Consider the following 26,474-nt stretch of genomic DNA (forward strand, 5'->3'; position numbering starts at 1 on the left):
ACAGTGCAGGGCACAAGGACACCGCAACAAAAGCTACTCCACATAAATCATCTGGAGTTGCTAGCAATTTGTCTAGCTCTAAAATAGTTTCAACATTACCTATCAAGCAAGGCTGTACTAGTTCGTACCGACAATGACAGCCATGTATTACATTCAAAAACAAGGAGGAACACACTCCTTATAGCTCTCCCGGCTGGCCAAGAGCATATGGAGGTGGGCCATTCCTCAAAAAATCTTTGTTAGCAGAACATCTACCAGGAGTTCACAATCAAGCTGTTAAGTCGTCAAACAGAGTGGGAACTTCATACTCAAGTTCTTCAACCTTTCTTTCACAAATGGGGCCAACCAGAGATAGATCTGTTCGCCACACACCGCAACTCCAAATGCCCAAGCTTTGCCACCAGATACCCACACCCATTGTCCAAAGGCAATGCGGTATGGATGAGTTGGTCAAACAAATTTGCGTATGCTTTTTCACCTCTCCCACTAATTCCGTTGGTGGTACGCAAGCTACAGCAACATTCCCTCACATTGATTCTCATAGCACCAGCGTGAGCAAGACAACCATGGTACACCACACTACTAGAGCTCTCAGTAGTGCCACATCAAAAATTCAAACTCTCGCCACATCTACTGACACAGAACCATGGAGAGATCATGCACCCAGACCCAATGCTGCTCAATCTAGCGATTTAGCTCCTGAGTTCTTAGAATTTGGATACCTCAATCTTCCGCCTGATTGCATGAATGTCATAAAAGAAGCAAGACGCCTTACCACTAGAGCATGCTATGCAGCCAAGTGGAAAAGGTTTGTTGTGGATTGCACAAATAACATTAACCCATTAGATGTTTCCATCCAAAACATTATATGCTACCTGCTCCATCTACAAAGATGTAATTTAGTGTACTCCTTAATCAGGTTACATCTTGCTGCTATAGCAGCCTACCTACAAAACAGACAACATTTGTCATTATTTAGAGTACCTGCCATCAAAGCGTTTATGGAAGGACTCAAAAGAAAAATTCCTCCCAGAATACCACTCTCCCCGGTATGGAAGTTAAATATTGTTCTCACTAGACTTATGGGTCCTCCATTTGAACCATTGCATAAGTGTGAGTTACAGTTCCTTACATGGAAAGTTGATTTTTTAGTTGCTATTACCTCATTCTGAAGAGTAAGTGACATCCAGGCATTAACAATTCAAGAACTATTCATACAACTCCATCACAACAAAGCGGTTCTTAAAACAAACCCTAAATTCCTTCCAAAAGTCATTTCACCGTTCCACCTCAACCAATCTATTGAGTTGCCAGTATTCTTTTCTCATCCACAAACAGTTGCGGAAAGAGCTCTACATACATTAGATGTAAAAAGAGCACTCCTCTACTACATTGATAGGACAAGACCATTTCGTAAAACAAAACAATTGTTGTGTCCTTTTCTCCTCCACATAAAGGTAATCCCATTTCAAAATCTGGGATTGCAAGATGGATTGTTAAATGCATTCAAATCTGTTACCAAAAAGCAAAACGCACTCTATCCATTCCCCCTAGGGCTCATTCCACCCGTAAATTAGGGGCATCCATGGCATTCCTAGGAAATATACCCCTAGATGATATCTGTAAAGCAGCTACATGGTCTACACCGCACACATTTACAAAACACTACTGTGTAGATGTGCAGGCAAAACAACAAGCTAGTGTGGGCCAGGCGGTACTCAAGACATTATTTCAAACTACTGCAACAGATACTGGTGGTCGCCGCTAAGGGAGAAAAACTGCTATGCAATCAAATCAATAGTGTGTGATCTGCAGCCCATATGCCTCGAACAGAAAATGCTACCTACCAGTATGCATCTGTTCTTGGCATGTAGGACTGCAGAGCCACACACGCCCACCCGGCTACCTATATCTGTTCCAGTAACATCTTAATTAGATACACAAGACATGGAAATCTTTTTCTGTACTCCTACCACTCCATTTCCATATTGGCGAAAACAATCTGACGATTGAGTCGATGCCCATGCGCTCTATGATCTACAGGAGGAGTCATCCAACTGACAAAGACTCTTCCAAGACAACAACAAAGTGTAATCATCCGGGCCCACCACCAGATGGCCATCTATGCAATAGTGTGTGGTTCTGCAGCCCTACATGCAAAGATCAAATGCATACTGGTAAGTAGCATTTTCCTTCCCAAATGTGGGGTTTTCCACAAATAGATCTGTTTGCGACTCACCACTACACAAAATGCCCAAGCTTAGCCGCTAAGTATCCACACCCATTATCCAAAGACAATGCCCTATGGATGAACTGGCCAGGGATATTTGACTAGGCTTTTCCGCCTTCCACTCCTTCCATTAGTGGTTCGATAGCTCAAGCAAACATCCTTAACCCTAATCCTTGTAGCTCCTACATGGGCCCGTCAATCATGGTTCACAACCCTGTTAGAGCTTTCAGTAGTTCTGCATCACAAACTACGCCTCACACCCAATCTCCTCACTCAGAGCCATGGAGACAGACTGCATCCAAATCCAAAGAGTTTGGTTATCTAAACCTTCCACCAGACTGTATGCATATCATTAAAGAGGCCAGAAAAACTACTACAAGGGCTTGCTATGCAGCCAAATGGAAACGTTTTGTCATTTACTGCAATAACAATATCAACCTGTTAAAGGCTTTAGTACAAAATATCATCTGCTGTGTGTTGCACTCACAACGCTCAAATCTAGCTTACACATCCATAAGACAACATCTTTCTGCAATTACTGCATATCTGCAAACCAGTCATTTGTCCCTTTTCAGAGTGCCTGTGATCGCATTTATGGAAGGACTAAAAAGAATAATTCCTCCAACACTTCCACCTGCACCAGCGTGGAATCTCAATATTGTCCTTACAAGATTAATGGGTCCACCCTTCAAACCATTACACAAGTGTGAGTTATAATTTCTCACTTGGAAAGTGGCTTTCCTCATTGCCATTACATCACTGAGGAGAGTAGGTGAGCTTCAGGCATTAACTATTGAAGAGCCTTGTTTTCGCTTACACAAAGACAAAGTGGTTCTTTGTACTAATTCCAAATTCCTACCAAAGGTAGTATCTGCCTTTCATATAAACCAATCTGTTGAGTTGACGTTTTTTTTCCCCTCAATCCAGATTCTGTAGCAGAAAGAGCTCTTAACACATTAGACGTTAAAAGAGCTGTACTAAACTACATCTTAAGACATAGCAATTCTTTGTGGCTTTTGCACCACTGCAGAAAGGCAATGCGATCTCAAAATCTGGCATTGCAAGGTGGATTGTAAAATGCATTCAAACATGCTATGCAAAAGCTAAAAGAACATTAATACCCCCTAGGGCTCGTTCCACCCGCAAAATAGGGCTACTGTGGCTTTTTTATGGAACATTCCCATTGCAGACATCTGCAAAGCTGCAACATGGTCTACACCGCACACATTCACCAAGCATTACTGTGTAGATGTACTAGCAAGACAACAAGCTATTGTAGGCCAGGCACTACTTAGAACACTTTTTCAAACAACTGCAACAGCTACAGGTTAGCCAACGCTTTAGGCGCGAACTGCTGTATAGTCAGTGCAAAGCATGTGATCTACAGCTCACATGCCTCGAACAGAAAATGTTACTTACCAGTAGACATTTGGTTTTGGCATGTAGAGCTTTAGATTCACATGCGCCCACCTGCCTCCCTGGGTACCTATAACTGTTGCAGTTAATTACTTAATCATTTATTATTATACATACGCATTTCATCTCTAATCTAGCCTACTAACTCCATGCTCACCCTCTAACGGGAAACAATCTAACAATGGTGTCGATGCCCATGCGTACTATCACCGAAAGGAGGAATCTCTATGCCTCGTGAATGGAAAAGACTTCTTCGAACAAAAGAACTTCCAAACATCCAGACCCAATACGGGATGGCAGGAGTATGAAAGGCATGTGAATCTACAGCACTACATGCCAAGAACAGATGTCTACTGGTAAGCAACATTTTCTTTTATTTGCTTAAACCATAGAAGGTTGGCGAAGCCCAGGATTTTTCTAATGGCTATCCCGTCAGATGAAACTTAAGGAAAGTCCAAATACACGCTGAAAATACTAAGGGTTTCAAATGCAGCTGTGGTGTAATGAAGCCTAATTTCTCGAACAGATCTTGTAGTATACTAATAGGAAGGTTTGACATTTTCTTACAAACAAATGTTCCATAATTCTTAATACTTGACAGTTAGCATTATTCCATCAATATGTGACATTCGGAACAGACGGCTACTGAAACAGAGTTCTCTTTATGCCTCTGCTATTTGAGCTTAGTTAAGGCACAAACCCAAGAAAAAGTGTATTCAGCTTTCAGTGAATTGAAGCACGTATTCAGCTTCTACTGGTTGTATTAACCTTTATGAGGGTGCTGCTTTGGCTTCGGGTGTCGTGTTTTCAATGGGGATTCTCCGATTGCAAGAAAGACTGCAGTCTCAGGACGAAGATCTTCTGGAGGTGACCACCGGTTGGAGAGGTAAATTGGATGCCTGGGGATGCTGGAACACTGTTGGTTGGGCTACCCAAGGTTGTGGGACGTAGGGTGCAGGGGTGTCTAGGTGTCATTTTTTTGGGACTATCTCCGGTCGCGGTCGTAGGGATCCTCCAGAAAGAGGCTGCAGGCTTCGCTGAGAGATTCGAGGCATGTCGGAGATCACCAGATCTTGGGTGAGTATCTCCAGGGAGGTCTCCTAGTGGTGCTGGGTCACTCAAACTCAGGCCTTGGCAGTCTGGTGCGAGTGATGCATACTCTGTTTTGGCCAGAGTCTGTGGGTGAGCAAATCCGGTGCTCACTGGAGACAAAGTCTTTGACTTGGAAGGCAGGGCAGGTCCTCCGGGTTCTTGAGATTGCTGGTTACTGGACACATCGGGATTTTGCTGGAGAAGGTTCGAGGTGGGGACAGGCCGTTGGGGACTTGTCTGGGGCCAAGTCAGTGGGTGTCCTCCTCTTAGTTTCATCACGGCTACTTCGGTCTTTCTTCTTCTCTTCTTGTTGATTCTTGTCTGAGGAGGCACGGTTCAGGGCTGCGCCTTAATACTAGATTTCGGGGCGTTACAGGTAGGTAAAGGTTGGGACCACTGGGTCCCTTCCTTGGGGTGGGTACAGCCCTATTATGCCACCCTCCAATGGGAGGGGGCATATGCCTCACTCTGGTTGTCTGGGTCCCCCATCTACCATATGGCGGGGGCCGAGAGTTGTGCATCACCTCGCCTCCCCCTCCTGAGGGGTGGGTTTGCAAAGGTGGGCACACCTCTCTTCCTCACTTAGTTTTCCCGCCAATTCTCCAACCCAAAGTGAGAGTCAGAACCCGTGGGGGACCAGTTGCTGGAAGCAGCAAAGGCCTGGGGTAGCTCTCAAACTCGGCAAGCATTTGAAGCTTCCCATTTGTGGACCCTACCCATCCTGGGGAAGGAGGCTTGGCACCTCGTCCCTGGATGTGAATTGTTTCAGACCACCAAGAGCAGCAGGCTCTCGACCCAGGGGTCCAGAACATGTCTGGTGGTGGCAGCTGGCAAGCAGCCACTCAGCCTGGACACTAGTGTTAGGTCGTTGTTCATGGGACATCTCTAAGATGACCTCTGAGTGCATTTTTCATTAAATCCCACACTGGTATCAGTGTGGGTTTAATGTGCTGAGAAGTTGGATTTCAAACTTCCCAGTTTTCATTAAAGCCGTTATGGTACAGTGGAGTTGGTATTGACAAACTCCCAGCACCATATACTCTTAATGGCATTACTGCACATACAAGGTCTAAGAATCACTTACAAATAATCAAGAGGTACCCTCTATAGGAAAAGTGAGTAAGGTATAGAAATAGTATTGCCTTGCAGGGAAACAACATAAAAGGAAAAAACATTTATTTTTCATAAAACCTTCACCCACCCACCCAGGTTTCCCCTTGGTGGCATGCCTCATCATAGGGTCAGTCCCTGCCCTCTACGAACACAGTCTTGCTACGTACGACCTACGGATACGTGGGAGCACTAATTTTGTAAAATATAGGGTTGTCCTTATACACCTAACCGCTTATGGTGAATCAGAGTGGGTTTATTATGCAGAAGTAGAAAATTAAGTTAAAAATACCAGTTTAGTGAGTCCAAAAACACATTTTTTTTAAAAAAATATCTGTTTATTAAGTTCAATAGTAATCATTTACACAGTACTGTTCATTGCAATTATCCAACACATCATACAGTAATCGGGGGTTAACAATTCACAATTATAACGTGTTTATATCTCTGTTCCCACCTCTGTGCAGTTCAAGTTCCACCATTGGGGGTATGCATAAGTTTCCACTGTAAACATTCCATTTGTTCCATTTCTTGTCCAACTTTTTAGGGCATCTACGCGTTATAAATAACTCCTTCTCGGCTACAATACACTTGTTGAGTTCTTTCGCCCATAATTGATGGATGGTGGATCTGCTGCCCCCCAATTTCGTGCTAGCTCTCCCTTAACTAATGTATATCCTAATGTTACCAGCTGCTGCTCAACTTCTGTGAGGTCCGTGGCTGTCCAAATATTGAGTAGGCTTAGTTGCAGTGTGAGAGCCAACTCCTTCCCCAGTGCAGTCTGAATGTGAGTCGTGGCTCCCTCCCATATATGCTGTATAACAGGGCATTCCCAGATAGTATGATAAAAGGTAGCTATGGGTTTGCACCCCCTAAGACAGAGCACATCTGTCCTTGCGCCTATTTTGGCCAGAGTGACCCCTGTCGGGTAGGACCGATGTAAGATCCTAATTTGTATCCGTTGAAAGCAGAGGGTGATAGCCGCCTCTCTAGGGGACATCAAGGCCGTTTGCCAGTCTTCATTTTCAATAAGCCCCAGGGCACTTTGCCAATGCTCTTTAAGTTTAGTAAATGTATCTGGCAGGTTATTACATAGTTTTTTTTTATAGGTTAAGGATATGGCTTTCGAGTGTAATAGCCCATCCAGCAGTCTATCTTCTAACGGCGGCGATTCTGGTATGTCCTTAAGATCTGGGAAAGCCGCCTTTAGGGCGTGCCTAATTTGTAGGAATCGAAACCATTCCCCCTGAGCCATTTGGTAACGTCCCCAAAGTTCCTCAAAACTAAGAATAGTTCCCTTTTTAATCTCTAGTCTCTAACCACTGAGATCCTGATCATGTCCCACTTATTGAAACCAGTTTCGTGACAGAGAGTGCCTAGTCTCTGAGCATGCCACAATGGCGTCGCTCTTGTGAGGATGTTAGCCCAGCCCAGGCGAGAATTCACCTGGTGCCAAATTCCTATAGTGTGAGAGGTGGGCCCAAAAAATCTACGTTTCTTGACTTTGGAATATAGCTTTCCTAAGTAACCAGAATGGCCAGTTTGAGATCTGTCTAGAACATATGCCGGATCATTAGGAAGGTGGTATATCCAGTGGTTCACCACCACCAATTGCGAAGCCCAATAATAGAGTTTAAGGTCTGGGAGAGCTATACCTCCATCGTACCATCCTTTTGTTAACTTTTTCATTGCCACATGAGGGGCCTAGCCATCCCACAGCAATGTGCGGATTTCCCTTTCCACCGCTTTGAAATACGTATCTGGGACACGATTCGGGCTGTTCTGGAGAATGTATAAAAAGCGCGGGAGAGCCAGCATCTTAGAGGGCAGCTCGGCCCACGAGGGACCTCCAGTGCTTTACATCCGCTCGCAACCGGGCTAGCGGAGGGGCTAATTTGCGGTTATGAAAAAGGGTCGGATCTGATGTTACAAAGATTCCCAAGTACCGGAAGCAGTCTCCAGCCACTTCTAACATACAATTCACTGGAAGACGAGGAACATGTCCCCAGAGCACAAACAATACTGACTTGCTGAAATTGATCGCATAGCCTGAATACTTTCCAAGTTCGTGAAGATATTCAAGACAGCATATATGGATTTATAAGGAGAGGCAAGATATAACAGTATATCATCTGCGTACAAGGATATTCGATCCTCCTGATCTTCTGCCCATTTCAGACCTCACCATTACATCTCGACATATCCATGTAGCGAGTGGTTCTAGTATAAGAGAAAATATCAGTGGAGATAGAGGACAACCCTGTCGGTTACCTCTCACCAGTGTGAATGCATAGGACGTGTAATTGTTGACTCTTATTTGCCCTCGTATACCTGTATAAAGCAGTTTCTCCCAGCCCAGGAAATTAGGACCAAATCCAAACCTCGTCAGAACTTCAAATAGATATGGCCATTTTATGGTGTTGAACCGCAGCTGTTCCCGGGCTTCCCTGGTTTACGTATAACTACTATGATGGCAAGAGGCTGGTCTTTGGCCAGTTTGCCTGTCTCGTAGCTTTCATTATACATAGCTCGCAAGTGCTGGGCTACTTAGGAGACCGTTACTTGGAAGAATTCGATGGGAGTGCCATTGGGCCCCATCGCTTTCCCTGAGCGGATTTGACTAATGGCTTTCTGAATCTCCTCGTCCGTCAAGTCACCATCAAGGTTGTCTCTATGTGACCCAGAGAGTGTTGGTAAGATACTATCTGAGAGGAGTTGATGGAAATCATCCGCTGTGTAAGTAGTAGAGGGGGAGTATATCTTCTCTAGGTGGTCTGCGAATGCCTCTGCAATGTCCTTAGGATGAGTGAGTGTCTTGCCAGTTGGCAGCGTTAATCGTGGCACCCATCTATCCCCTTGTTCTCTTCTCTCTAACCATGCCAAAGTATTGCCGGCACTATCACCTAATTCATATATTCTGTGTTGGGTATTGCGATTTCTGAGGGATACATCTGCCAGTGGATTCCTCACCTTATGAATATCCCCCTGCATCAGCAACATGCGGAAATTCTTTTTTAGCTTCGCGCTGATGTGGACGACGTCATAAAGACACTGCATCGTGCGTGGCTCTACTGACGTCACCGACTCCATAATAGGCCCACGTCGGCATGATGACATCAGTTCCCTTTTTTCCGCGTCGTCAACGCTAATGATTTTCGAGGGATCCTCTGTATCATTGATAGTAACTTTGTTACTATTGTGATTTTCGGTGTCTTTTCCAGTGTTCTGACTCCTGTCGTGATGTCGACTAAGAAGACTCCTTTCAAGCCGTGCAGCAAATGCGGGAAGATGATGTCAATAACTGACCAACATGATGACTGCATATGGTGCCTGAGTTCGGATCACAACGTCCAAGGTTGTCATTCCTGTAGGAAGATGAATCCAAAGGCCCTTTCTGAACGTGAGGCGAAGCTCCTGGTTGCCAAATTAAACGGTAAAGAGGCCATGAAGAGTTCGAGGTTGAGGTCCCGGTCGGCTTCGAAGCAGTCATCGGGACATGCTTCCAGATCAACGAAGAAGAAACATAAGAAGAGGAAGCATGGGTCAAGGCACCATTCAGGAAAGGAGTCGGATTCGAGAGCGAAGTCGCCTAGTAGACGACATCGAAAGGATATGGTATCTTCCTTCTCCGGTGCGGGATCCGGAAGATGAGGCCTTGCCTTAGGAGTCGCCGGAGCATTCACCGGCTCAGGCATCAAATCCCTCTCCAGCTCTGTCTCGGTCTCCAGTTCAGGAGGAGGAAGAGGTTCCCGTTCCTCAGGGTTCGACGGCTCCAGCTCACCAGCCCGAGGAACAAGAGGAGTCGACTCCGGTGCATCCTCCTCGAGAGCAGCTGGTTGGTTGTTATCCTCGTTTTCCGGGTCCAGGACAAGACCCTTCGCAGTTCTTAAATGCCATGTATGGTGTTTATACGAGAGCCATTTATCACTCAGGAGCCCCGGCTTATGCTCTTGCCGTTTATGCCGGCGCCTACACCGCCATGGCATCTCTCGGCGCCGCTGAAGTCATCGACGCCGTTTCCTGCGTCACCGGCTCCGGACTGACCTAGAGATCTTCGGCATGGTCTTCCAACTCTGAGTTCGACGCTGTCTCCGGCTCCGTCTTCGACGCTGGCCCTGGCTCCTTCGGAGTCGATTCCGGATCCGACGACGTCGCTCTGGAAGGAGAGGTCGAGGCGTGAAGCCCAGCACCTTTTGGAGGAGCAGAGATATAGGGAAGCTGAGTTTGAAGAGGGTGAGCTTCAAGAGTCGGAGGACTATTTTGATGATTTAAGTGGACTGGCACTGTCCCCTGATTGGTATTTAACCTCTGTGTCGGATGCCCCTTCTAAAGATGTGGCCCGATACCATCAAGAAGGCAGCGGATCTGCTGAATTTGCCTCTGCCCACTGCGGAGTATAAATCAAACATTTTGACTGAAGTTCACAGTTCTCCCTCATCTGTGGTGGAACCTATGCTTCCTTTTACTGATGCTTTAACAGATCCTATATTGGAGGTGTGGAGTAGGCCTCTTACGGCTCCTGCAGTTTCTAAGGCCGTTGCAAGGCGTTAGAGTGGCTCCTGGGGACCCAGTCTTTTTGTCCTCTCATCCTTTGCCAGAGAGCTTAGTGGTTCAGGCGGCCTGCTCTAAAAGATCTGCAGGTGCTTTTCCCCAGGTACCTGGTGATAAGGATTCAAAAAAGCAGGACCAATCTTCTGAGAACGTTTTTTCATCAGCAAGTATGGCCCTCAAATCTACGAATGCCACTTGCCTCCTGGGTCGTTATATCCATGCCTTAATGGATACTGTAAAGCAATTGACCCCTAAACTTCCTGAAGAGGACAAAAATGTTTTTAATGACGTGCTTGCTGACACTCAGGCTGCTGCTTGGCAGGTCATACAGAGCGGAATGGACACAGCGGATTCAGTGGCTAGGGTCATGGGATCTTCGATTGCCACCAGAAGAGCTGCCTGGTTGAAGACTTCCGAGTTCTCTACAGATGTTCAGGCTGCTTTAATGGATTTGCTCTTTGATGGCTCAGGCCTTTGTTCAGGCTGCTTTATTGGATTTGCTCTTTGATGGCTCAGGCCTTATTGGTAAAAAGGCGGATGCTGCATTGGAGAGGTTCAAAGGCAGCAGGGCAACAGCCAGGTCTTTGGGGTTGCAGACTAGAGGATCTGTGAGCAAAAGGTATAGGGGCTTTGGAAGATCTTTGTTTTGTCCCTACAAGCAGTCACAACAGCAGCAGCAGCAGCAACAGCAAAATCCGTTGTATAAATCCTACAGGGGCAGGCAAAGAGCTCGTCTTCTGGGACGTCAGGCATCCTCCTCCTCTTCCTCTACCCACCCCCCACCTACAACAGCAAAGCAGCCCTAGATCTGCCATTCCTGATCATGCGGGTCCTGTGGGGGGCCGGCTTACTCATTTTCTATGGGATTGGGAATCGCTGACATCGGACCTTTGGGTTCTCAATCTCGTAGAGAATGGGTATGCTCTTCCCTTTCGGGAATTTCCCCCAAATGATCCTCCTTGATAAGGTTTTTGCATGGAGGACCACCAGCTGTTCCGGCAGGAGGAAGTCCTGGCGCTGCAAAAAAAAAAAGGTGCTATAGAGGTGGTTCATGAACAGGAAAGAGGTCAGGAATGCTACTCCTGGTATTTCCTGATCCCCAAGAAGTATGGCAGACTTCGTCCAATCCTGGATCTCAGGGTTTTGAACCTCTTTCTGAAGCACGAGAAGTTCAAGATTCTCACCCTTGCACAGGTTCTTCAAGCGGTGCTGGAAGAAGACTGGATGGTGTTGATCGACATACAGGATGCTTATTTCCACATCCCCTTTCTGAAGTCGCACAGGAAGTATCTCCGTTTCATGGTGGGTTCGCAGCATTACCAGTTTGCGGTCCTTCCATTTGGTCTTACTACTGTGCCTCTAGTCTTCACCAAGGTGATGGCTGTGGTGGCAGCATATCTCAGAATGTCAGGGATACCGGTATTCCCTTATTTGGACGATTGGCTGATCAAAGCAGAATCTCCAGAAGAAGGTGCTCCATCATATGCAGGTTACAACTCAATTGTTGTACAGGTCGGGCATTTCCTCCTCCACAATGAATTTGCGACATACAGGAAATGATTCCTTTATTTCACAATGGAGCGGTCGTTCCAGTCCTGACGGTCCTTCGTCTGCTCGGTCTGATGGCTTCTTGCATTCTATTGGTCAACCATGCACGCTGGCATATAAGGGCGCTCCAGTGGTGCCTCCGCAGGCAGTGATATCAGCACAACGGAGATCTCAGGGAGTCAATCAGGATCTCCAGACAAGCTGCGGCGTATCTGTCTTAGTGGAGCGTGGAAGGCAATCTGTCTCAAGGAACGTCCTTTCAACTGCCTCCATCGGTGGCCACAGTGATAACGGATGCATCCACTCTAGGGTGGGGTGCTCATCTGGCGGATCTGGAGGTCAAGAGACTTTGGTCTCCAGAGGAATGGTTGCTTCACATCAACCTTCTAGAGTTATGGGCGATAAGTTTGGCTCTCAAGTCCTTCCTTCCTTCCATTCGCGGTCATTCAGTGCAAGTCCTGACGGACAACACAACCGCAATGTGGTATGCAGGGTGGATTGGGGTCGCATTGCCTCTGCAGAGAGGCTCTGCGTCTCTGGTCCTGGGTTCAGGACCATCAGATTTGTCTGATGGCAAATCTGGCCGAAGTTCTGAACGTACGTGCAGACGGTCTCAGTCGGCAGTTCTCAGCCGACCACGAGTGGAGGCTTCATCCAGAGGTAGTACTTCACGTCTTTCGGACGTGGGGGACTCCTCAGGTGTACTTGTTCACCACTCACGAGAACTCACTGCCTGTCATTTTGCAATCTCCAGTATCCGATGAAGGGAGCTTTGGGGGACGCGTTTCAGTTGAGTTGGGGCTCACAACTCCTTTACGCGTTTCCTCCCATACCCTTGATTCCTCAGGTTCTGAGGAAGATTTGCCAAGACCGGGCCCAAGTCATATTGATCACCCCGGATTGGCCAAGAAGGGTGTAGTACACAAATCTTCTCCACCTCTCCTCGTGCCCGCTGCTCCGTCTCCCTCTCAGGGCAGATCACCTCTCTCAGATGGAGGGGCAGGTTCCACACCCCCACCTCCAGACCTAACACCTTCATGCCTGGAGATTGAATGGGGCAACCTGATTTCCTTTTCTCTCCCGCAGGATGTGGTGGATGTCATTTTATCGGCCAGGCGTGACTCCACCAAATCTATTTAAATGGACTAAGTTTGTTTCTTTGTGTGGAGAGAAGTCCATTGACCCTTTGAAGGCTAAATTGTCTGATATTCTTTAATTTGCACTCTTTGACGCAGCAGGGTTTTGCTGTGGCTACGGTCAAGGGTTATCTTTCAGCTTTGTCGGCTTTTCTCTGTCTGCCGGATCAGCCATCCTTGTTTAAATCTCCTGTGGTCTTGAGATTTTTAAAGGGTCTCAGGAATAAATTTCCTCCTACTCCCTTTATTGTGCCTCAATGGGACTAAAACCTTTTTTAATGGGTTCACCTTTTGAACTTTTGCACAGGTGTCCCTTGAGACTGTTGTCTTTTAAAACGGTCTTCCTAATTGCGATGACCTCGGCAAGGAGGGTAAGTGAGCTTCAAGCTCTTAGTTCAAAGCCCTCATTCTTGACCATGGTACTCCGGACCAGGGCTGCTTTTCTGCCTAAGGTGGTAACTCCTTTCCATCTGGGGCAGTCCATTACCCTTCCTACCTTTTATCCTCCCCCTCACCCTTCCAAGGAGGGGGAGAGACTTCATCGCCTGGACCCTAAGAGGACGGTGAGCTTCTACCTGGACAGAACTAGAGAGTTTAGAGTGGATGACCAGCTCTTCGTTGGTTTTGTTGGTGCCAGAAGAGGCAAGGCGGTGCACAAGCGCACACTGTCGAAATGGATAGTCTTGTGTATCAAGATTTTCTACTCTCTGGCGGGTAAGGAACCTCCTGAAGTTTAAGAGCTCATTAGACTAGAGCAAGGTCTGCTACATCTGCTTTGTCTAGGGGTGTACCTGTAGAGGACATTTGTAGAGCAGCGACTTGAGCTTCCCTCCACACTTTCGCGAAGCATTACTGCTTGGATTCTGAAGTGAGCGCGTTCTGTCCTCCAGGATTTTCTGGTATAGTAGAGTGGACTCCCTCCTCCGGGAGTGGGGACTGCTGTGGGACTTTATTCACAAGGTGAGGAATCCACTGGCCGATGTATCCATCAGAAAAACAAGTTACTTACCTTCGGTAACGCTTTTTCTGGTGGATACAGTATCTGCCTGTGGATTCTTCACTGACCCATACGCCTTCCCGTTGTCCACTCTTCTATACCTGATTTACTGTAATGTTAATATTTTATTGTCAAAGGAAATGTGTTATTATAATTGCTTTCCTGCATTGGCTACACACTGTGTTGTGTGTATTTTATATATTTGGTAGTATGTACTTCGTGTGTATATCTACTGTTGTTGATCCGTCCGTGTGCCTCGAAGGCACGGAAAAAAGGGCGGAACTGATGTCCTCACGCCGACGTAGGCCTATTATGAAGTGGGTGACGTCAGCGGAGCTGTGCGCGATGCCTTGCCTCTGTAACGTCGTCTACATTAGCGCGAAGCTACAAAAGAATTTCCGAATGTTGCTGACGCAGGGGGATATTCACAAGGTGAGGAATCCACAGGCATATATTCTGTATCCACCCGAAAAAGTGTTACCGAAGGTAAGTAATATTCTTCTTGCTTGAGTGCGAGACGATGTTGCGTGTCTTCTAATGGCCTATTTGTGTGGTCTAGTTCCAGTTGTTGGAGCACATCTTCCAACTGATCTAGTTGGCGACGTTTGTTCTGGATGTAGCCCATTTTTAAGGACCGGGCCTGTCCCTTCGAAACCACTTTGAATGCCTCCCATATAGTTAGTGCAGAGTTAACCGATCCAACGTTTTCATTGAAGTAGTTGCCGGTTTGCGTACACAATTCCTCTCTGATGTCCGGAATTTTCAGCAACCATGGGTTGAGGACGATGGTGTTACGCGGTCGTGGTTCCCAATGTGTAAATTTAACACTAACCGGGGAATGATCCGAAATACCTCTTGGCAAGGCCTTGGGGTGCCTAAAGTTACCTATTGAGGCAGCATGTGTCAGGAAGTTGTCAATACGGGATGAACTCTTGTGTGTATTGGAGAAATAAGAGTATTGTGTTTCAGTCGGTTGTAGTGCACGCCATACATCTATTAAACCCATAGCTGTGGTAAATTCTGCCATTAGCACATATGGTCTCATCGGCCGCTTTGGGTGTGTGTCAACAGTGTCATCCATAGTGGTTTTATATAATCCCCTCCTAGGATTAGGGTGCTCACGGGAAAGCTCAGTCAATGTTTTGCCAAGGTCTGCCAGAGCTTTCCTACTTAATGCTGGTGGCAGATACAGTGAGATCACATTAAGCGCACTTCCCTCCCATTGGGCCTCCAAAACAGCAAATCTTCCCCCAGAGTCCGCCCAGGTGCGGGGCACAATAAGAGCCAAATTCTTTTTAACTAGAATACCCGTTCCCCCGAAGCCCGTGGTGTAGTCAGGCAATTTTATTTCTTACCCCCAATAAGGTATGCTAAAATCTGGGGACGCGTGGAAAAACTTAAGGTTTTATTACCTAATGTTTCCCTTGGTGGTCAACTAATTTCATGCCTATCCCAAGGCATTTCATCAGGACATAAAATGGACCAAAGGATGTTCCCACTCCAAGTGTTATTGTAAACCCAATATTAACACAAATATTAATAAAAATACAAAATAAAAATGCAACACCTAATTGGTCTGTGTTACATCAAAAAAGACCTGCAAGGATATAAAGCAAAACGAGAGATTGAAAACATACATGACCCTAAGGTCCGTCTTGTATTCCTTATGTTTTGATAATACTGTGGTAGTGGTGGTGAAATATATTTTTCAAACTATGCCCACAGGCTGTGGTAAATGAGACACACGAGACAAAACCAACATTAAACATACAATACAGTGCCACCAGTAGATTCACGTCTTGAAGGTAATTACATACTTAAATTGCGACAATCATTAGGCCTCATGAGTCCATCGAGGAGTTTAAAGGAGGGGCGTCTGTAGTCAAACCCTACAAATGCGGTCAAAAAGTAAAGAAATGCGTGAAAAAGAGGTCAGGTCGATCTGATGTCCACATATTCCTGAGTCGGGAAGGACCCCCTACTTACTTCATCAAGGCTACTCCCTCATAGTGGACCTGTCCGCACTTCCCCAAAGCTTCGATGTTATTGGAGCAGTGCGGAGCCCACTATTTAAACACGCGGATCATGCGGCGTGCTCCTAGATAGGGTAAGGAAAAAGACTAGACCACGCACCGTGTTGTGCAAGGATTAGCCCAGGCTACTTCTGGTTAATTAGAAGAAATAATTAATTCCGAGTGGTTTTGCTTCTAAAAGACAAAATATCTCTTTAAAAAAAAAATGCAGAAACCAAAAGTGATAACTGCTGGTAAATGGTAACGGTATAGCAAAGGCACAAAAGATGGTAAATGTGGTGAAACAAAGACCGGCGTCTTAATGGCGGTTGCATGGCACGTAGAGAAACTTTGGAAAACTGTAGAGACACTTGGCATAGCAAATACTACACACCAAGAAAAGGCAGCGAGCAGTCAAAATGTGTGTGGAGCCTCCATACTACTATGACATGTTATCAATGTTAAGAGAAAAATATTTGGAAAAAGATATACATGCACTTTACTACAGGTTCAATAGGTATAGGCGGAGAACCTCTAGTGTCATCAGAGGATTTTTTTATCATAAGTGGTCAGCGCTAGGTAACTCGAAATAATCCCCTTGTTGTATGACATGCCAACGTGGATTATTCAAAGGAGTATGTAATAGTATGGATATAGTAGGATTGTCGTAAAATGTCGGGATCTAGGGCTCTCCTAGGTAGTGATTATATTAAAAGGTGAGGAGTTCTACATTAGATAAACTGACCCCACAGTATGTTCTCGTTTACGCTGTCATGTGATTTTAGTCTGTAGACTCATCTCACCTCCTTTTCATGGAGGTCAGCCTCATTATTGATCATTCCGATCACAGTCCATTTCAAATCCCTCAGAGTGTTTTTAAGTTCCAGGAAATTAGGTCATCTTGGTTGTTGCTCGTTGGCATCTTATGTTGCTGCGATGCTCGCATATATATGTCTTTACTTTTCTTGACGTCATTCCCACATAGTGGAGATTGCAGGAGCATGTGATAAAATATGACGTTCTTTGACTAAGTTAGTGAAACTTTGTTGCTCTCAAATGGTGCCATCATTGAAGGTAATCCTCTTGCTGGAAGTTGTAATGTGGCACACAGTGCAGTTGCCACATGGATGATGGCCGCTGATGGGTGCCTGAAACCCTTGATTAGGGGTGATCTCCCAGGATTTGTGGTTGTGTGTGTAACAACATATCCTTCAGGTTACGATTCTTTCTGTGTTAGAACATGGGTTTAGGTAGTGATATTGGGCATCCACTCAGGATATGCAAGTGTTTGTTAATTATTTTGTTGATGGTGTTGGAGCCACTGTCGTATGTTGTGACATATTTAGGGCGAGTCGTGTCTGGTGCCTTGTTTGTGTGTCATTGTTCCTGGCTCTTGTCCTAGTACATGTTATTGTTCTCTCAGGATAGTTGTGTGCTCCTAGTTTGGCACTAAGGTCAATCGCATGTACTTTAAAGACCTTAACTTCGGAGCAGTTCCTCCGGAGTCGCAGGAACTGCCCGAACGGTAACTTCTCCCTCATATGTCTTGGGGGTGAAGACTGTCAAAGCTCAGAAGACAGTTCTTAGCAGTCGTTTTGAATTGGGTTGTGGTCTTCTGGCCTCCTCAACTGGCCATGATATTCAAGTTAAGGAAGACCATAGTTGTCCTTGAGATCATGTAGGTAAATTTCAAGAACTGATTCTGTTCATTAAGCCATGTGATGAAAGACTCTGAGTTATCATCTCCATTCCAGATGATAAAAACGTCCTCTATGCATCTCTTCCCGATACTAATATTGTTTCAACAGGGGTTGTTAGATGACAACATTTTCTGTTGCTCGAGGTGGTGTACATATAAACCCACCACACTAGGAGCAAAGGGGCTGCCCCTGCTCGTGCTGTGATTTTGTAGGAAGAGTAGGTCCTCGAAAGCAAAGAAGTTCTCAATCAGGTCCAGGAAGCAGCATTCCATCACCAGGTGACGTGGTGTCTGGTATTCCAAATCAGTATTGAAAAGAACCGCCTCCAGAATCTCCAAGGTCTCTGTGTTAGGGAGGCTGGTATATTAGCTCTCTATGTCGAGTCCAATGAGACATTTATTTATTTATTTTATTTATTTTGAAAGTTTTATATATTCTTCATTGAATGCTAATGTGTTCAGGATGCGTAGATTATTCTTACGGTCTTTTAGGTATGTCTCTGTTCCCTGGATAATGGGTCGTAGAAATGAATCTGCAAATTTGGAGAGAGGTTCCAGAATAGACCCCATCCCTGAGACGATAGGACGACCTGGGGGTTTTTCCAGGTTTTTATGTATCTTGGGGATGGTGTAGAAATAAGGCGTGACTGGTTTCCTGTTGATGAGAAAATCAATCCCCTTCTTTCTTTGATAGCCAGTCATGAGCTAAAGCCTCTTCCACCATACTACCCACTCTTTTTATGATCCTCTCTGTAGGGTCTGTAGTCAATTGTTCATAGTTCTGCTGGTGTTGTAGCATACGAAAGCATTCAGTACGATATGCTTCTTTAATCTGGATCACTATTGCACCTCCTTTGTCTGCGCGTTTTATTGTCAGGTAGTCATTTTGTGAAAGATCTCTGATGGCCTGCAACTCTTCCCTAGATGTTTTGTGGAACACCTTGTTGTTCCTTGGGTTTATTTCTCCTTTTTCTTTTAATACTGCCTTCTCAAAAGCAAAAGTGTGAAGGCTGACTTATTCCTCAGTCCTGTGTCATCCTTTTGTTCACTGTTGTTTGGTTTGTCCGAGAAGAATGCCCTTAGTTTGAGCTTTCTTATAAATTCATTGACTTAGCAACTTACTTTGAACTTGTCCATGTTGAATGTGGGGACAAAGCCAAGTCTCTTTTCCACGACACCTTGTTGGATGGAGGTGAGAACAATGTCAGTGAGATTTACAACTACACTGGTTGGTTGCTTGGTCCCGCTTGGGGTTCAAAGAGCCCGTCAAGCTACTTCAAAACGATGGCTAAGAACGGTCTTCTAAGTTTTGACAGCAATCACCCAAGACATCTGAGGGGGAACTTAAGGTTCGGGCAGTTCCTACGCCTCTGGAGCAACTGCTCCGAGGTCAATGACTTTAAATTGCAAGCTATTGACCTTAGTGCCAAACCAAGAGCACGCAGCTATCCTGAGAGAATAATAACACGTGTTAGGACAGGAGCCAGGAACAATGACAGGCTGCCCTACTAGAACACACAAACAAGGCACCAGTCACAACTCGCCCTATGTGTCACAATGTTCAACAGTGGCTCCAAAACCATCAACAAAATAATTAACAAACACTGGCGTATCCTTAGTGGATGCCCAATATCACCACCCAAACCCATTTTCTCACACAGAAGGAATCTTAACCTGAAGGATATGTTGGTACACACAGGACCACGTAAATCCCGGGAGAACACCCCTAATCAATGGTTTCTGGCACCCATCAGTGGCCATCATACATGTTGGCAACTGAAGCGTGTGCCATATTACAACTACCAGCAAGATGATTACCTTGAATGATGGCACCATTTGGGAGCAACAAAGTTTTACTAACTGGGAGTTAAAGAACGTCATATATTTGATCACATGCCCCTGCAATCTCCACTGTGAGGGAATGACTTCAAGAAAAGTAAAGACACGTATGTGCAAGCATCGCAGCAACATAAGATGCCAACAAGCAACAACCAAGATGACCTAATTTCCTGGAATTTAAACACACTCTGAGGGATTTGACATATACTGTGATCGAATTGATGGAGAATTGTGGAGAAGTGTGGCTCACTGGTTAGAGGAGGCAGACCCTGATGCAGAGGTCAGACCTGGGACCAGGGTTCAATTCCCGACGCGGCAGGGTCTTGAGCTCAAAATGTCCACGGACTTGATAATTCTCACCTCGGTGCCTACTCGAATCATGGGTTCACACTCTGCAACTCTGGGCAATAGCTTGCTTAATCTCCACTACGGCCCCCGCGATGGGATGCCTGGTCTTCACCTTGGGGATGCCCAGTAGGGGTTATCTCCCAGGGAAAGCCAGGACGGGTTCCCAAAGCAAGCGCTAAGAGACCTGTCGGTGATTTGGCGCTATATAAATCGAAATGAACATAACATAACATCAATAATGAGATTGAAATCCATTAAAAGGAGCAGAGATGGGTCTACAGACTCAAATAACACCACAGTGGACTAAATAAAAACATACAGTGGCGGCATGTTTATCTAATGTATAACTCCTCTCCTTTTAACATAATCACCACCTAGGAGAGCCCTAGACCACATCATTTTATGACCATCCTACTATATCCATACTATTACCTACTCCTCTGAATAAACCACGTCGACATGTCCTACGACAGGGAGATTATTTCGAATTACCTAGCGCAGACCCCTCGTGCTAAAAAATCCTGGGATGACACTAGAGGTTCTCCCCCTATACCTATTGAACCTATACAAAAACAATGGTAGTAGTGTATAGACAGGTCGCACATCAAGAAGTTTTGAATATATACAGGGCTAGCAAATACAATTACGGATTTATGCGTAATGACAAACAATTGAGTAAATTACGGTGCCACTCAGAATAAATAGCTGCTACCATGGGTGCAAAAAGACACTGGAACCTGAAAGGTTCCCTGTGTACTAAAATGTAACAAAGTGAATCCCGGCACTCCTGAGGTTTCAATCACAAATGTGTGACCTTGATAAGTTTTACAACAATATGGCAGGAGTCTATTCAATCACGGGTAAGAACCCAGATATGTTTTTTTTAAAAAAGGCCTCGGTTTATTACATACAAACGTTTTGTATAAAGGCTATAAACATCACTATAACAGTTTGTAACAAGACTAGATGCACTCCAAATTAGTACCACAGTCAGTACAGATGGCAAAACATTTCTTTGATGAAGGTGACGTGCATCAGTCCAAGTGAGCAGATACGGAAACAGCCGACACGTGTTTCGTCACATCCAGTGACTTTCTCAAGGCTCTATGGAAGAAATTGCGATACTGAAAAAACAGTTGTGATGATTATGCTTGTCGAGCAAGTCGCTCAACCGTCCAGGTATGTACTAAACTAAATAATGCCTGTAAGGATTTAATTGAGGGCAGGTGATGGCTGCAAACCAAATCTGTGGGCTGCTCTTTTCAGAACTATTTTATGTCCATGATTTAAACCATTTAGATAATCCAGAAGAAGACAATGTTGTCGATGTAAATGGCTGGTCTAAAGGCATAAGCTCCTACAGAGATTCTGTCATCTAAGTACACCGTCCGTTGTCTTGGACATCCATGTTTACCCCAGCTTAGCTACCTAATGAACCTGTAGTAAGGTGCATGTATATCTTTTTCCAAATATTTCTATTCCCAAAAATATTTTTCTCCTAAATATTTGTCTCTTAAAATTGATAACATGTCATGATTGTATTGAGACTCCACACACAATTTGACCACGGTATTCTCACAACCTAAGGAAGACCTTAGTTTTGTTTGTTTTTAATCTCTCATTTTTCTTTATATCCTTGCAGGGTCAAGGCTGATTTGCATATGGCCATGTCTGAACTGGGGTGGCGTGGTTAGCAAAATAACAATGAATTAAACACAGATCTGTGACTGGTGGTGAATGTTTTGCCAATGTGCAACATTCCGTCCATCATCTTGTGTGCTTTTTTGATTTAACAGAGGCCAATTAGGTGCTGTATGTTTATGTTGTATTTTTATTAATATTTTGTTAATATTGTGTTTACAATAACTATTGGATTGGGAACATAATTTTCTCCTTTCTAGGTCCTGATAAAATGCCTTGGGGATAGGCATGAAACTAGTTGACCGCCAAGGGAAACATTAGGTAATAAAACCTTAAGTTTTTTCACGTGTTCCCAGATTTTAGGATACCTTTTTGGAGGTAAGAAATAAAATTGTGCGTTTGGACCCACTAAACTGGTATTTTTAACTTCATTTTCTACTTTTGCATAATAACCCCACTCCCTTCTGATTCACCATAAGACGTTAGGTGTAGGACACCCCTATATTTTACAAAATTAATGCTCCCACATATCCGTAGGTCGTAGCACGCCCCTGTCCTTGGAGGGCAGGGATGGACTCTATGATGAAGTATGCCACCAAGGGGAAACCCGGGTGGGTGAGGATTTTATGAAAAAAAAGTTTTTTCCTTTTCTGTTTCTCTGCAAGGCAATACTATTTCTATCCCTTACTCCTCCTTCCTATAGAGATTACATCTTTTGAATATTTGTATTGAACTGTGGAGGATAGAATAGGTTCCTTTGCTTCTCTACCTCTACTCTCCCTTTTGTGGTTTTGATATACAAATTGTTTTTAGACACTGTAGGGGTACAGGCCTCATGCATCTGTACCCTTCCCACTGGTATAGTGCACCCAGCTAGAGGGGTTGCTGACCTATACCAGGGCAGTGGGTTGTAGGCATGGCACATGAGGATGTGTGCCATGTTGATTCTTTTTGTTCTGCACTAAAACACACAGCCTGCAATGATGGGTGGGGGGTGTTTGTGTGTGTGTGTGTAGGTAGGTGTGTAGGGCCTCTAAGGGTGCCACAATAAGTGCTGCTGCCCTTCCCTGGCCACAGTGCCCTTGGTACCATGTACAAGGGACTGACCTGTGGCCAAATGGTGCCAATTGGGTTTTGTCTTGATGCAGTTTTAGGGAAAGAGCATGGGCCCTGGGTACCTGTTTGGCAGGAACCCAAGGCGCAGTCAGTCAAAGTACATCAGTAGTTCGGCAACAAGTGGGGGCACCCCTGCAAAAAGAGGGCACTTTCTTATAGGCAGTGGCTGACCTACGCCTTTCTTATTGGGGCGTGTGGTCCTGAATGACTGGCTTTACAGCGCTCCAGAAAGCCCTGTATACCTGGTGGAAACGTCACTTGTGTTGTGGGATGCAATTGTAGACTGCCTATACAGCTCCTCGATTCCCCCGCTTTTTATCACATTGTGTGGTTGTGCCTATCATACACAGATACTGGTCCCGACTTCTGGGGGACTTGTTGCTGCTGTGCCTTTCAGCCTTTTTGCATTAACTAGACCAACATTCCATGTTCAGATCACCTGATGCGATTTTTCTAAGAATTAATCCACATGTTTCCTCCTATGCCCTCTGTGATGCCACAGTGGGACGTTAATTTAGGCCTTAATTTTCTTATGTGTACCCCTTTTGAGAACTGCATCTCCTGACCCTGAAGACTGTCTTTCTCATTGCAATACCTTCAACTCCGTCACAAGCTTCAAGCTGTCCGTCCAGAAGCCCCACACCACATTATTTCCAGGCAAACTGGTGCTGAGGACTAGAGGCCTTTCTACTAAATGGTGACTCCCGTTCATGTCGGACAGTCCATAGCAATTCCAGTGTTTTTTCTCCACCTCTCCCCTTGAAAACGGAGGAGAGATCAATTGTTTGGATCCCAAAAAGTGCCAATTATTTACATTGATTGTACTAAAGACCATCGAGTGGATGATCAGCCATTCTCTGGGGCAAGGCAGTGCAGTAGAGGACTGTACGTAGGTGGATAATCATCTGCATTAAGATCTGTCACGTGCTGTGCTGGCCAATAAACAGCCTCCAGAAGGATTTAGGGTCCAATCCACCAGTGGCATGGCTGCTACCCCTGCACTGCCATTTGGAGAGCCTGTATTGGACATTTATCAGACACCAGAGTGTGCATCATGGCTCACATTCACAAAGCAATCATTATCTGGACAGCCGGTTCTGATGGCAAGGGCGATTTGGCTGTTTGATCCTGGAGGATGTTTGGTCTGAATCATTCCACTGACCCACCAACGTTCGAGATACTGCTCTGGTATCTATTCTACAGTCTGCAGTTAGAAGTATCCATCAGAAGAAGTTACTTGCCTTCTATAGCACATTTTCTGTTACTATCTAATCGCAGATTCTTAACTACCTTTCTCCTCATTTTGTAGAATGGACTCTTTCCCATCTGAAAAGCTCAGAAAGTAGAGCTCTGTAATCTGGCACACATTGGTTTTTAAGCTCTGTATCCAAGGGCAAGAACAGTATCCAGAAAGAAACGGATTTCATGCTCTTGGGTGGCTCCAGCCATTACTTCCAGGATGGGGCAGGGTGGACATGGAGCTGCGGGCTGAATAAAATCTTCCAGATCCAGCCTAGCACTTGGGTATAATCTACAGGACCGGAATATGCAGTTAGTTTCCACCAGAAAGAGTTACAAAGGTTCATCCCACCCACATAATGGCAAAGTAGTAAGCAACTTGAAAAGCTTAATTTTATGTGTACAAATAGAAGATGAGAAGCCAGCAGCAAGCCTAAATTTCAACGCGGTTTTCAGGCTTTAGAGGTAGACTTTAAGGAATAGTCTTGGAGAGATCTCAAGAAGTGGCAAGAGCTGAAATTAAATTAGTAAGTATCTTAAAAAACTAGGTTAGTTTATGGAAAAGAGGAATACAAAATCCATAGTGGATGCTTTTTTGAGGGCACTCAATTGCTGACTGCTAATAAGTTCTGTTTTCTTGGAAAAATACATGTATATGATTGCAAATGTTCCTTTGGTTTGTTGGGATTCAAAACCTTGTTACCAGTTAGATTTCTTCTAATTATTATACTGTTTTCTTCATAGAGTTATACTTTGCAGATTGTAAGGGTGTGGTGAATGTTTTCAGAAAAACCTGAAATGTATTGTTATGCAGATTTGTAGAGCTCACATTCACAATTGTGTACTGTCAAAACAGATTAATTTGTTCCCGATAAGAAGTAGAACTGATTACCTACATATTTATTTTTAAGAAATAAATAAATAAATCCCAGTACCTTAGTCTCTGCTGCCATCAAGATGCCAGCTTATGGACACACAGAAAATGTTGGGAATCTGCAATCATAGGGATCTGCACTCAAGCTAAATATTTAATTGCTATGATAAAGTCCTAATTCAAATATAGCTGTTGGCCTTTTATTAATCAGCATGTTTTCAGTTTGTTTGAGTAGGTTTTTTTCTGTTTTTTTTGTCTTTAGTTTCCGGTTATAAATGTTGCGGTGGAGGGAGTGAGTGCAAGCCAACAAAAACAGTGTTGGTGGGAAAAGGCTCTGTATTCTCCTCGCTTTCCCGGATCAGATTGTGACGGTAAGGAATCCTTCATTTAATTCTAGAACCTAAAGAAATTTTGTATCACTTCATTGACCTTATGCCATGTGGCAGTATTGTTTATTTTTATATTGAAATTGTTTTTTTCTATTCTTTGACAAGAGTCAGATGTTTCACAGTTGTAAAGTACCCTTACTTCTTCACAACTTCTTCCCGACATATCACACATTGTATTTGTTAATATGCATTAGAAGATCATTTACCAGGGTCTGAACATAAAAACCAAGCACATGTGGTTTTCTGTCCAGTCCCTGATACAAAGATGCTTACTCATCTTTACCTTTTTAATCTTTTGTTTGTTTTTTGCTTTGACAGATGCACAATTCCTACTTACCTACAAGCGAATGGCAAGTGCTTTTTAGGTCAAGCCTAGCGCAGCGCTCATGCACTGCTCTAGGAGAGGGGGTCTTGGAATCACTCCAGATTTTCAGTAAACTTGTGCGTATGGCTTTAGATTTTCTACACATTGGATTCGCCTTTGCGTGTGGCTTTCAAAACTGAAAGCACGCAATTGGCCAAAGGCAGGTGCATACCACACCTTTTTCAGTAAATGTTTACTCCCACGCCCTCCACCTTGTGGCAGCAAGCAGCAGCGTGTAGGGTGCCATCTGTTGTGGATCATGTTTCCAATTAGCACGGTCGCTTTCCCTTTCGTGGCCGCACTTGGTTTAAAAGACTTCTCCTGCCTGCTGTTACAGGCAGGACATGCTCTCCCAATCAATGGTGCCAATAACGTACAGAACAGTAATCCACCCACAACCTTTCCCTCCGGGCATAACCATGCGAACAATCGCTGTTCGCTCCCGAGTCGAGTTGGTGGGCTCCGGAAGCTTACCGCCATCCTCATTGCTCACTCGTTAACTTGATACCCGGTTAAATTCCTCTGTCAATGAGCTAATTTGGTACTGTGTGTGCTTTTTTAGGTCTCGCCTGTCCATGCGCATCGAGCAAGCGAGTCTATGGGGGCTTATCCACTCTTTATCCAACTTACAAGGAATCGTGGCGATTCCTTGCAGTGCCCGTGACTTTTAAGCTCAATGCGCATGCGCATTGAGCTTAAAAGCGCGTGCACATGCCCCCAGCCGCCTGCCTTGCCTACTCTCCCGCCCCCTCACTTCTTGATTGCACGGCCGCTAGGCCGTGCCTCCCCTACTCTCCTCCTCCTACTCTCCTCCCCTCGCCGTCTGTTCCCGCACTCCTCCCACACCCCCGCTCCGCCCCCTCCCCTGCCTGC

At 45.0% G+C, this 26,474-nt stretch overlaps 1 protein-coding gene across 2 annotated transcripts in view; it reads left to right on the forward strand.

Moving 5' to 3' along the window:
* Positions 1 to 26,474, forward strand: part of KIAA0232 (KIAA0232 ortholog) — a 438,560-nt gene that overhangs the window by 242,713 nt on the left and 169,373 nt on the right. For both annotated transcript variants that reach the window (XM_086964120.1, XM_086964119.1), the window contains exon 7: positions 25,111 to 25,219. In XM_086964120.1, coding sequence (XP_086820246.1) covers positions 25,111 to 25,219 — 109 coding nt within the window. The remainder of the gene's footprint in view (positions 1 to 25,110; positions 25,220 to 26,474) is intronic.

Source organism: Lissotriton vulgaris, chromosome 3_2, assembly GCF_964263255.1.
Source record: "Lissotriton vulgaris chromosome 3_2, aLisVul1.2, whole genome shotgun sequence".
Classification (NCBI taxonomy): domain Eukaryota; kingdom Metazoa; phylum Chordata; class Amphibia; order Caudata; family Salamandridae; genus Lissotriton; species Lissotriton vulgaris.